Source organism: Thermobia domestica, chromosome 12 (genome assembly GCF_964235325.1).
Source record: "Thermobia domestica chromosome 12, izTheDome1.hap1.1, whole genome shotgun sequence".
Classification (NCBI taxonomy): domain Eukaryota; kingdom Metazoa; phylum Arthropoda; class Insecta; order Zygentoma; family Lepismatidae; genus Thermobia; species Thermobia domestica.
Window position 1 is genome coordinate 123210442 of NC_137465.1, and position 12272 is coordinate 123222713.

Here is a 12272-nt window from a genome sequence, read left to right on the forward strand (position 1 = left end):
AAATTTGACAATTTATTCAATAAAATATCATGATTAATTTTGTCAAATGCCTTTGAGAAGTCAAAGTATATAGTATCCACTCTATTTTGTTTATGCAATGCATCCTGTACATCTTCAACAAAATTAATCAGATTTGTAACAGTTGATCTACCTGTAAAAAATCCATGTTGGTTCTGATAAATAAAAGACTTAACGTGATTAAAAATACGTATATAGAGTATATATTCTAATACCTTGGCTGGAGCACAAATTATTGATATCGGTCGGTAATTTTCAATTTTATTTTTTTCTCCACTCTTAAAGATTGGACTAATACGAGATACCTTCCAGGTATTTGGAAACATCTGTTTTTTAATCACCAAATTATATATATAACATAAAGGACGCATTAAAACCTCCGAGCAACCCTTAATAATATAAGGTGGTATTCCATCTATTCCACATGTTCTCTTAGGTTTTAAATTACGGATAGCGTTTTGATATTCTGTCACATTTACAGGATCTAACTTTAGTGTACTATATAATTGAGAATAATTGTTTCTGTCATTCACTCTATAAGTTGATGGAACCCCCAGATATACAGCTTTAAAATGAGTTGCAAAACCATTAACAATATCTTTATTAGTACAATATTCCCTGTTATCTAGAGTCATAACATTAGGTGCTACTTTCGTCACTTTCCTGTCTTTTATAAATGACCAGAATGCACTTATATCATTTCTAATATTTAATTCTGACTCATTTACATATTTTTCATACTCTCCTTTGATCATTTGTTTCAGTTCTGATCTTACATTTTTATACATCATTGTGTTATATACTGAGTTTTTCTTATGCTTCCTATAATATTCTTTCAATTTTACTAATTCAATAATTTCTTTCGAGAACCAACGTGGATATTTCTTTTCCTTATTAAAACAACTCTTAGGGATTGTTATATCAAATATTGACCGTATTCTATTGTAAAAATAATCAACTGCCTCCTCTACATCATCTATTTTTTCTAAGTTACTCCAATCTTCTGTTTGGATTCTATTATACATTTCATAAAAATTTGCTTTTCGAAAGTTGTATGCAATTATTGGTTCACTAAGGCTACCACTTACTTTTGATTTAAGTTTTATATCTACAAGTAAAGCCGGATGATAAATATCAGGTTTTACAAGAGCCTCCTCTTTATTTACTTCAATAAAAAGTTTTATATTTGTTAAAATTAAATCAAGGGTCTTTCCCTCACTATTTTTAACATTATTTATTAGCTTTAAATCGTAGAGATTTAAAAAGTCAGCCAACGCTTTATATAACGAACCTTTCTCCAGTAAGTTCGTATCTGGACCCCTAATTTTCGGTAAATTAAAATCTCCTACTATAAAAATATTATCATTTGCTAAATTTTTCATAATTTTATATTCCTCAAATATTCTATAGAAATCATAATAATCATCTAATCTAGAATCAGGCACGAAGTATATCGTTACAAGAAAATAAATTTTTCCTTTAACTACAAATTTTATGATTAAAAGCTCCAAATTATTTGCTATTTTCACTTCACTGGATATTATCTCTCGCCTTATAGCAATCAATACGCCTCCCCCTCCCTTTCCAATCCTATCTTTTCGGTATACCTTGTACTGATTATTAAATAATTCTGCATCATATACGCCTTTCTTTAACCAAGTTTCCGTCAGAATGATTATATTATATTCATCACTAGTTGCCAAAAGACCTTCCTTAAATTCATCACACTTAGTATTCAGTCCTCTAACATTCTGATAGTAAATAGAAATCGAACTACCTTCAGACATTTTTACATCAGTGACGAAATGTCTTCCTCTGATTTAATTACAAACACATTCCTATCATCCCTAGTTTTCCTCAATTTAATTACACCTGAATGGTCAACCCATAAGAATGCATATTGTTTTTCTCTCTGCAATTTTCTTGCCTGACCAAACAGACGTTTGCGAAATGACGTAAGAGAGTGATTGATATATATAACCTCATTATTCGGATAACCAACTTGACATGCATTGAAATCCCTTTTGACTTTTCGTTTCTCCATTAATTTATCCTTAGTTTTACGATGAACAAATTTTACAATTATGCCTGCAGTTTTCTCATGAGGTCGTTTCTTCAACCTATGACATGCTTCTATGTTTTCTTCCCTGATTACCACATCTAACGCCTTTCCTATATTTTTAACCACCTCATAAGTATCTTCGTTCACTTGTTCGGGCACACCATGAATTTCCACAGCATTTCTTCTCCCATATTGTTCCTGTTCATCTAGCTGAGCTTGCAGTTCCCTTACTTGTTTCTTCAGTTGTGCATTTTCGGATGTTAATTGTTCTATCTTCTCTAAACACTCCCCTAATTTCACGGATTGTTCTTTTACCAAATCAACATTCTCATCAAGTTTTTCATGTGTAAGGTTTAAGGACTTGCCCAACTCATTTTCAATTCTAACGTTATCTTTCTTTAACTCAGAAATGTCTGCCTTCAAATCCTGGCGGTTCATTTACTGGCCGTTCAAAACTTTTGTGGCTCCTGATCCAAAAACTAATTATTGACCAAGATCTCAATCTTGTGATGAATTTTTTTGATCATTCCTAAAATTCTTGTTAACGCATAGATTTACCTTCGTTAACTTTAAAACCTTCAATGGAAATTTTTGCGGTTCTGTTTAATTTTGCTGGGCATGTTTTACTATTTTTATATGCTTCAGCATAAAATGATTATTTACTTCTGTGAGCATATTTGTTCCTTATTCACAGATACTTGACGTATTGTAATCTTTTTTATTTGTAAATTACTATATGTAAATACATCTACCTATATATATATATATATATATATATATATATATATATATATATATATACTGCACACAATGGCGGATCCAGGATATGATCAAGGGAGGGGATAAACCATAGTTTGCCGCTTTATGCAGTGTAAAGCAGGATTGAAGCCAATTTTATCCAGTGCATACCTGAGCGTCAAGTGGAGGACTATAGCCCCTATACCCCCCTTGGATCCGCCACTGTATTTTAATTTCACATACTGAGCTGTTTGAATTCGAAGAAATTAAATGTATTCAAGAAGTTGTGGAAGCTTGCGGAGCTGAAAATATTAAAAGCGAACTCTTGCGTCTTTCAATCTTCATTTAAGTTCAATTTCAAAGATCATAAAGAGGATTAGAAGAGCGATGATTAGGACCTTGTAGTGCATTTGAGCAGTTTGATTCAATAACGAAACAGACGCCACCAAACCAATCAGACAAGCATTTCTTCGAAACGCACAGTCAATAGATGTGAAAAATCCTGGCATAAAATTCTTGTGTAATGTAAATAAAGTGTTCCTGGGAACAACGACGCACGAATGTAATATTCATCGGTAAGAAACATTGCTTTTTTAACCCGAAACAGCCCGAGGGGTGCCTCAGAGGCACCCTGGTCAACTTTTAATGCCATTATTCTTAATAGATATTTCATCCCTTGGTCTGCGCTCTAGAATTCTTCTATCTCTTTGAAATACACCCTATGATTGCGTTTCCTAAGCTTTTGCTACTTTACCTCACAAAAATAGTTTTCTTTCTTTTTCTTTCTTTCTTTCTTTCTTTCTTTCTTTCTTTTTTTTTTTTTTTTGTTACTAAGGTAAAGGCTCAAGGGGTGCCTTGGAGGCACCTTGGTCAACTTTTAAAGCCATTATCCTTAATAAATATTGCGTCCCGTGTCCTTCGCTCTAGAATTCTTCTATCTCTCTGAAATACACTCTCTGATTGCGTTTCCTAAGCATTTTTTTTTTACTTTACCTCAGCAAAAATAGGGTTATTTTTTATACTAACGTAAAGGCACAAGGGGTGCCTCTGAGGCTTCTATTGAAGTATGTACTTTTCTGATTATTTGATACTGTTCATTTTTTTTTATTACCATTGACAAATTATTTCATAGCAAAGTAGTGACTAGCCTTTCCTATTAATGATGGAAAATACAAATGGTCGCGGTGGATTCAGGTAGCTTGTATATGCAGCAGGGAGTCTCAGAGGAACGTCTTGGGCCTTTTAAGGGTATAATTAGCATGGGCTTTCTCGGGCGCGGTGGCTCAGTGGTAGAGTGTTGGGGTCCCTGTTTCGATCCCAACTCGCGCCGTGTGGACTTTGTTGTGGAGAAACACCGTGCTAGTGGGTTTTCTCGGGGTTCTCCCGTTTCCTCCTACTTTATTTATTTCACCATTTCATTTATTTCACATCATCACCGTCTCCTTTAGCCTAATCGGCATAGGCTAATCGTGGGACGTAAAACTAAAGATTTCATTTCATTTTCAATAATGCTATGACTGGCATGTGCAAGTTTTTGGCAGAAAACACCGAAAACTATATAGTTGTGTATTGTAGCATGAATGCTTCATGGTTATAGGCCAAGTATGTGTAGTTCAAGTAATACAACTTTTTTCTCTAAAGATGATAAAATTTCTCATTTAAGTTTAACTTTTGACTCGTGCATATTTACCCTTTTTAGTGCATATTTGCATATTTTTAGTGCATATTTTCGTGATTTTCAGCGTATATTTGCATGCATATTTTGCCGTTTTTTAGTGCATATCGATCCGAAGTCTAGTAATAAGGAATAAAAGGGCCGAGAAGATGAAAACATATTAAAAGTGAGACAAAATGTAAACCGGCGAAACAGTATGACAAGAGCTTTCAAGTCAGTACTTCTTCGGTCAAAGTGGGACGTATGGTACACAAATAATAGAATTGCGATGCAAACGAAAAATTGAATCGCATTTTGCGATGCTTCTTTGTGATCATGGTTTATTACCAAAGTGAGCTCTTTCCCTCGTGCCTACATGGTTAGTGTACCCGTTTTCGGCTCAGGAAACTCAGGTTTGATTCCTGGTGGGAGCTCATGTGATTCAGATCCCACGTTAAATTGCAGGTTCACGTCTTTATTACCTCGGTGATGAACAGAACGTGAAACTCTAGTCTAGTGAGCTTTTTTAAGAAGATAAAGCAGCATAATATAGATTTTTGCATTCATAATAGAGGGGACTCCGGGAGTTTGAGTTGAAATAAATTTAAATATCGCTTCCGTACGGAGAAACATCCAATCAGTGAACCGCAGAATACCATGAACGATCCGAAATTGATATAAACATCAGCGTTAATTCTAGTGAATGTAAATTATACGTACTTATTTTGGAACTTTAAATTTCTGAATATACTTATTCTGCAAGGCCCGTACCCAGCCCAAAAATTTAGGGGGGGGGGTAGAAGTTAGGGGGCCCGACCCAATCATATTATACTTCATCACCATATTATAGTTCATTTGCAAGCCTACCGTGAAATTTTATGGGGGCCAGCCAAGGTTTAGGGGGCCCCGGCCCCCCTTACCCCCCCGTGGATACGGGCCTGTATCCTGGACATTGTTAAGTAGTATTAATTAAACAATAAACATTACTGCTAAATAATTGAATTTACTTAAGGTTAACGTCTCTTTCCAGCTCCAATACTATGTAAGACGTGACCAACTGTTTAAAGTAAGCTTTTACTTGAGCTTGTACGAGGTAAACATCTCCACAAGGAGTCGAACCAAGGAACAGTGGGTATAGAAAACACAGGTTTAGCCACTCAGCCATGAGAAAGCACTATTAATAAGTAATCATAAGAATGTTACCAGCATTTGAAATTAGGCTTTAAGATGCTGCCAGGTGATAAAAGTTGAAAATCGATGCAATATTTCATAAAAGTAACCTTAACACATTAGAATCTTATTATTTTTTTAAACCATTATTACAATTCTAAAACATCTTAACAACTTAAAAAACAAAGTCCTTTTAGATTGAGTCTCTTATAGGTTTGGTTTAGTACAATTTAAGGTTAATGTCGCTATTCAACACCAAGGCTATGTCAGACATTAGGTGTCCCAACATCTTTGCCTCCAAATATTTTGTACGAAATATATCTGCAAAGAATTGTATATTAAGTAAATTTTTAAAATAGACCCATATTAGCTTTAATTCTATATGTGTAGTAATAATTTGAGGTATAATTTTAACAACATTTAAGTCAAATAAGTCTGCATTGATATCAAAACAGAAAAACCGTACGTGAAGACGAAGAGGGTAACGGAAGATCGTGGGGCATGGAAGCTTCTCAGTTGCGGCAAGTAACTTGCCAATAATATCAAAATATAAAGGTAACCAAGAAACTTCTTTCGCTTTCTCACACACCATCTTCGAACATCGATACGTCACCTAAGACGTATATGGAAGATCAAAAATAGTCCCTATTAGCATCGAAGACCTTCTGCCAACGCTCTGAAAGTCCATGAATTCCATCGCGGTAGAACTTGGTGGGCCGTGAAGTAAAGAAGGTATCAAGTGCATTTTGCACCTCTACTAGCAATTTCAACTGGCATCCTTTAAGGTAATTGTTCAAGGAATGGAAAAGGTGATAATCGTACGGTGCAATGTCCGGGGAAGTATAGCGGATGCAATAGTGTTTCCCATGCAATTCGTAGAATGTTGTCCCGGGTCATCCTAGTCCCGGGTCATCCTTATCGTTGTCCTGTAACAGGAGGACCTGTTTGGGATTCAGAAGTGATGGCTCCAGACTTTTGAGTTTTTCTTGAACACGGCTCAACTGCTGATAGTACACAGTTGCATTGATGCTGTTACCAGCTGGTAGCAGTTACTGATGTACGAAGCCGCGAACAGTCCACCAAACACACAGGAGGACCTTCTGCTGGTGGTGGTTGTGATGGTGATGATGATACTGTACATAGCCCGAAATATCTTCCAAATACTAGAACAAAATGCCTACAGTGTGCAATGTATATAATCTGGTTTGAAGTATTCAGGGGGAGATGTTGAATAATTACATATGAAATTAATTCTAAAATAAATTCCATGAAACAATTTATTATTAATTTTACCTTTCTCTTCAAACCTAAACATGAAGAAACTTTTCTATACTTAAAGAACGTATTAAGAAAATTGTAGGGCCTGGGACATGGCGGGTCAATGGTAGAGGGTTCACCTTTGGTCTGAGTTTTTTTTTTTTTTTTTTTTTTTTTTTGTTCTATCCCAGGCCATGTGAGTTTTTAGACAATACCGTCAGTGTAGGTTCTCTGTCTTCTCCTATTTTCTTCCACATTCTTATTCCACTAACTACTGAGATCTTGCTTGCTCAGTGGTAGAGCGCTCACTTCTGGTACCTGACGCCTCTGGTTCGATCTCAGACCCCTTTAAGTAGGCTTTGTAGTGGACAAACACCGTGTATTTTCGCCTTTCTTCCATTTTCATCATTCTCCTATTATCGTCCATCTCATCATCACCATCCCCAAAGATGTAACATGCTATACAAAATAGACGGAGCGATGGTAACTATATATTAATAAGGAGATAGAGTTTCTTGAGAAATAGACACAAATTAGTTCTTTGTATTTCTTTGTTCTTGAAAATTAAAACAAAATGGCACATACTTTTGGTGTGTACCTGGTACTCTTATCGTAATTCATTTTTAGAAGCCATGTGTCACACCAGGAGAAAAATTTATGTCATTTTGAAGTAGCTCGGGGTCTTCTGTAATGTATCGAGACAACCCAGTGACGATTGTTATGCCCTAAAGATTCAGCGTTTTATATTATCTCTCCAATCCCTAGACCACCTATAGCTCTTTTCTTTGAAAGGGGCTTTAACTCGTTAGTACTCTACATGTCGTAAGTACCATTCGTATCTTGCATGGAATCTAGTATTTTTAGACTTCCAAACAACGATGATCGCAAGATTTTTTTCGGTTAGGTGGGGGAGGGAGATCGACACACAAGTACAGTCGCGAATATACACACACTTTGATGCACACGTACGTACAATACAAAATATAAAACAACAATTATTTACGCACATATAATTACTAACTACAGTAAATAAAGTATAGTACTATATTATTTATTATATATTAAATAATACAGTATATAAATTAATATATTTGACATGCATTTTTCAAAAACTGAATACTTTTCAAAAGTTCGGAGAGGGAGGCACTTGCCCCCTTGTGCCCCGCTGCAAGCAACTATGGTTCCAAACTATACCAAGAATAGAACGACTATATACGTCTGTCGATGATAGACAGCGCGTGAGTTAGTCGCGGAAGTTGGTGTATATTACTCGTACAAAATCGTGTTTGTTCCACATCCTGCATCCACATTCTTATGTTCCACAAAATTGCAGTCCAGTAAATACTACATAAAGTCGTCGAGGTAGAGAGAAATGCAATACTCTGTTATTATATACGTAGAACTTGGTACACCGCTGTGAGAGGGAAGGTAACTACTGTAGTTTCTTGCACGGATTTGCAGTATGGACAAAACCTGGGCTCGCTTGTATGAACACTCTTGAATAACATTCCAATAATGATACAGCACACTGGGTTTTCTCGTGCTTAATGTGGTGGTGTCGTGTTCAATGTGGTTTACGACACCTATGGAGTGACTCTGAACCATTCTATATGTCATGGACAGACGGTCGATACAGTCTATTACTGTAATTTCACCCTATCATAGGCGCCGAGTTTGGAGGGACAGGACACTTTTGGCCCTCCAATATTTAAAGATGGGGTCCTCGTTCCCCCAATATAATCCTCGTCCCCCCAATATAACAAAGAGAAGCAAGAATTTTAGTTGTAAATTTCGTCGTGCCTTTAATTCAACATTAGGAACAGCTTTCTTATTCGATAGAAAGCGCCGTTTTCAAATAGAGCACTGAAGTTTCAACCAACACTGTGGCAAAACTGATATGACAAGTGAAGATCAATGTTGGGCCCCGCAATATTTTCTTCAAGTCGGCGCTTATGTCCCCCATTATTACCTTTGTCCCTGTAGGAGATCCGGGTTCGATTTCCGGCGAGAGCTCATGCGGTTCGGACTCCACGTTAATCAGTAGGCCCCGTTTTATATGGCCTCGCTGCTGAAAGGGAGTTCAACTCAAATCCAACCAACTAACCTTCGTCCCGCCCGCACTTAAGAGAAAGAGACGGCACTTGCTGCGACGGCAACACTCAAAATCTTTATCTTGATAAGCTTGTGTCATACCCAGCTAATGTTGTGCAAAACGAAAGAAAAATTTGCCGAGAAGCTTTGCAACACAAAAGAAGCCAGTATCGGTGCCATAGAACTGTTTCTCCAAAACATTGACAGATTGATGGACGTGTACAAAGATTTTTCCAGAAGGTCGTACACACCAGATGATTAAGTTGAAATCATAAAACTGATTTAATTCTACCAATAAAAGCATTAATCAATAATAACAGTGTTGTCAGTATTTTTTATACCCATTGAATATTTCCTGTGGTTCAAAGGCTAATAGAAAATAATCGATTAAAGATATACTGGTGCCTATCTATACTGTCAAAATCCGTATATTTGTTGTCTACAAGTTCTATAATGATGCATTGTTGTTTCCTTTTATTAAAGTCTTTCAAATGACGCTCAGATGATCTAGGTATTGAAATGAAATCACTAACATCAAATATGTTAAGTCTCTACCTAGTAAAGCTGAGGTATAATGTGTGATTGTTTCTTTTCTTAATGTGACCATTCGGATATTTTGCAACTGTACATTTTTCCATAAACAAACGAAACATGTTAAGACTAAATTTTTCGTAAATGTACTGATTGTTGTTTTGTCTGCTGATCAGGGCCGGCATTTGATTTTCCAGGAGACAATTGCCCCTCTCCCTGAATTTGAATTTTATTTACATGTTAATCAATAGGATAATAGCATACCAATGAAATACGTGATAATACTGATATTGGAAAGGCTTGATTCCTCCCCAAACAAAATCTAAAATGACATTGCTGCTGTTCCTTGAGTGGCTCTTGCCCGTAGTGGAGTTTCCCCGTCATGACTTTCGCCCTTAATGATCTACTCGTGACTATTCCTCTAAAGTCATGAGTCAAATTCTAAAAGTGAAAAAAAATCTTTTGTTTTGTCTGAATCGGAAACAAAAACAACAAAACGAAATAAGATCAGAAGTTTCGTTATATATTCCACATAATTTTTGAGGAGATATCTATAATTATAAAAGTTCAAATTGTGCTATTCCGTACGTATTTTATTTACGGTATTTTATTTGAACTTATTTTTCAACAAACTCACAGCGTCCATCATCAGAGTTTGAAACTTGAATAAAATGTACGGATGGAATACCACAAACTAAACATTTTTAATTACTAATGAGTCCCTATTTGAATTTACTTTTTCTTAATCTTCAACGCAAACACAACTATACAGTATATTCGAAAAAGTACAGTATCTGTTGTATCTTAGATTAGGTTGTATTTTAGATATTATAGATTTAGATATAAGAATGGAGGAAGAGTAGGCTATTTTGTGGAACATTGAATAAAGAGTTGAGAAAAAGACTTATAAAATACTTCGTGTGGAGTATTGTACTTTATGAGTCAGAAACATGAACATTACGGGAAAATGATGAGAAACGACCGAAAGTTTTCGAAATGGGATGTGTAGAATAATGGAAAGAATTAGCTGGGATCGAGGGGAAAACGAATGAGAGGGTATTAGAAATGATAGTAGAGAAAAGAATAATATTAGATATTATTTAGAAAAGGAAGAGAAACTGGTTGGCACATTGGCTAAAAATGAATTGTATCACGGGGAACGTGCTAGAGGGTATGGCGGCAGGAAAGAAAGCGAGGGGTCGAAGAAGACTACAATTAATCATCAAAACAGAAAAATTATACGTGAAGACGAAGAAGTCAGTGGAAGACCATGGAGCATGGAAGCATCTCACTTGCAGCAAGTGACCTCCCAATAATGACAGAGTATCTACCTACCACCATATCTCCATATGATGAAAGGAAAATTGTAGATTTTATTACTCCGGTCGGTAATACATACCAATGAGGACATTCCTCTTATGTATGGCAATCTAGCCTGCTTTTCACGTAAATTGAAAGGTTAGCTAATATGTGACTTTTTTTTTCCTAATGATCTGTAATATGAATATTGCCAAACACTACTGCTGGTCAGAATGTTAAAGCAATTATACTCGTAGTCTGTGTGAAGGAAGGATAGAATATCTCTTTTTATTCGAGTTTCTCTTTCTATTCTTCTGTGGTTGCAAGCGATCTTTCAAGATGGTTCTCAGTGTTTCATTTCTGTTTCAATGACTTTTTTCGTACTATTTATGAATTTTAAGTCGTCTACTTGTAATCTATAGAGTTGAAATTTATGTACTTCCAAATCAGATGTAATGCAAAAATTTCCGAAATTTACTCAAACGCATACATAACTGTGACTGAAATCGTTCACACTCTTAAATTGCATCGAAATTTGGCTAATTCCAGTTGATACAAATGAAAGAAAGAAGAATATTGTATTTCAACTTTGAGTTACCATTGGGAATTAATTATTGGGAAGCTGTTTAAGAAAACCTAATAAAAATGGTTCGTAGAAGTTTTTTGAATAGTCATTTAACCAATCAGAGGTAAGAATTTGTTGACATTTTCCACTTTTAAGCATTCAAAAACAAATAATTATGTGTTTATGTTTTTCAGCTATATTGTCACTAGAAGAGGAAACCATACCCATTCGGACCACTGGAAGAGTATAGTTATATTCTTTAGCGGGATAATGCAATATAACACGATTTACATATATATTATTGGATTAACAAACTTCAAACTACATATCCCTACACAGGGCCGTAATTTGTGGGGGGCTGGGAGGGCAACTGTACTCCCAGGGAAGCTCCCTGCCCACTTTAAGACAAAATTTTCTTACTCCATAACGATACGAACATGAAATTATAAACGAAGCATCAAGCATGTTCATTACATAACATAGGTCTAAACCAAACACACAAAAGGTAAATAAAACAAAAATGAGTCGTAGGCCCATTTCAGTGAAAAATGTCTACTATTAGGGGCCCTAGAAATAATATTGATTCGTATGGCTTTGAGATTTGTCAATATTGTCCTCTAATTTGTCATGTATGGAACGGGCCCAGAGGCGTGGGGGATGTCCCACAGGCTCCGGGCCCACGAAAAATAAGAGAAAGATGGAAAGAAGGGGCCTATTTTCGAACTTTGCGGAAGGGCCCAACTTTTTCTAGGGGGTCAAAATATTAGTGCTTGCCTCCCCCCAAAAAACTAAATTACTTCGCTGTCCCTATAGTGAAATATTTAAATGCAATAACGGTTAAATTTTTGTATTAGACCACTTTTTAGGGGGTAAAACCATGATGATAT

General features: G+C 35.8%; 1 protein-coding gene across 1 annotated transcript; it reads right to left on the minus strand.

Annotated features, from left to right (window-relative positions):
* Positions 1–1807: 1807 nt before the first annotated feature.
* LOC145666094 (uncharacterized) lies at positions 1808–2518 on the minus strand. Its single transcript, XM_081733186.1, has one exon. It carries the CDS (start codon positions 2516–2518, stop codon positions 1808–1810), a length of 711 nt encoding a protein of 236 aa, XP_081589312.1.
* Positions 2519–12272: the final 9754 nt, after the last annotated feature.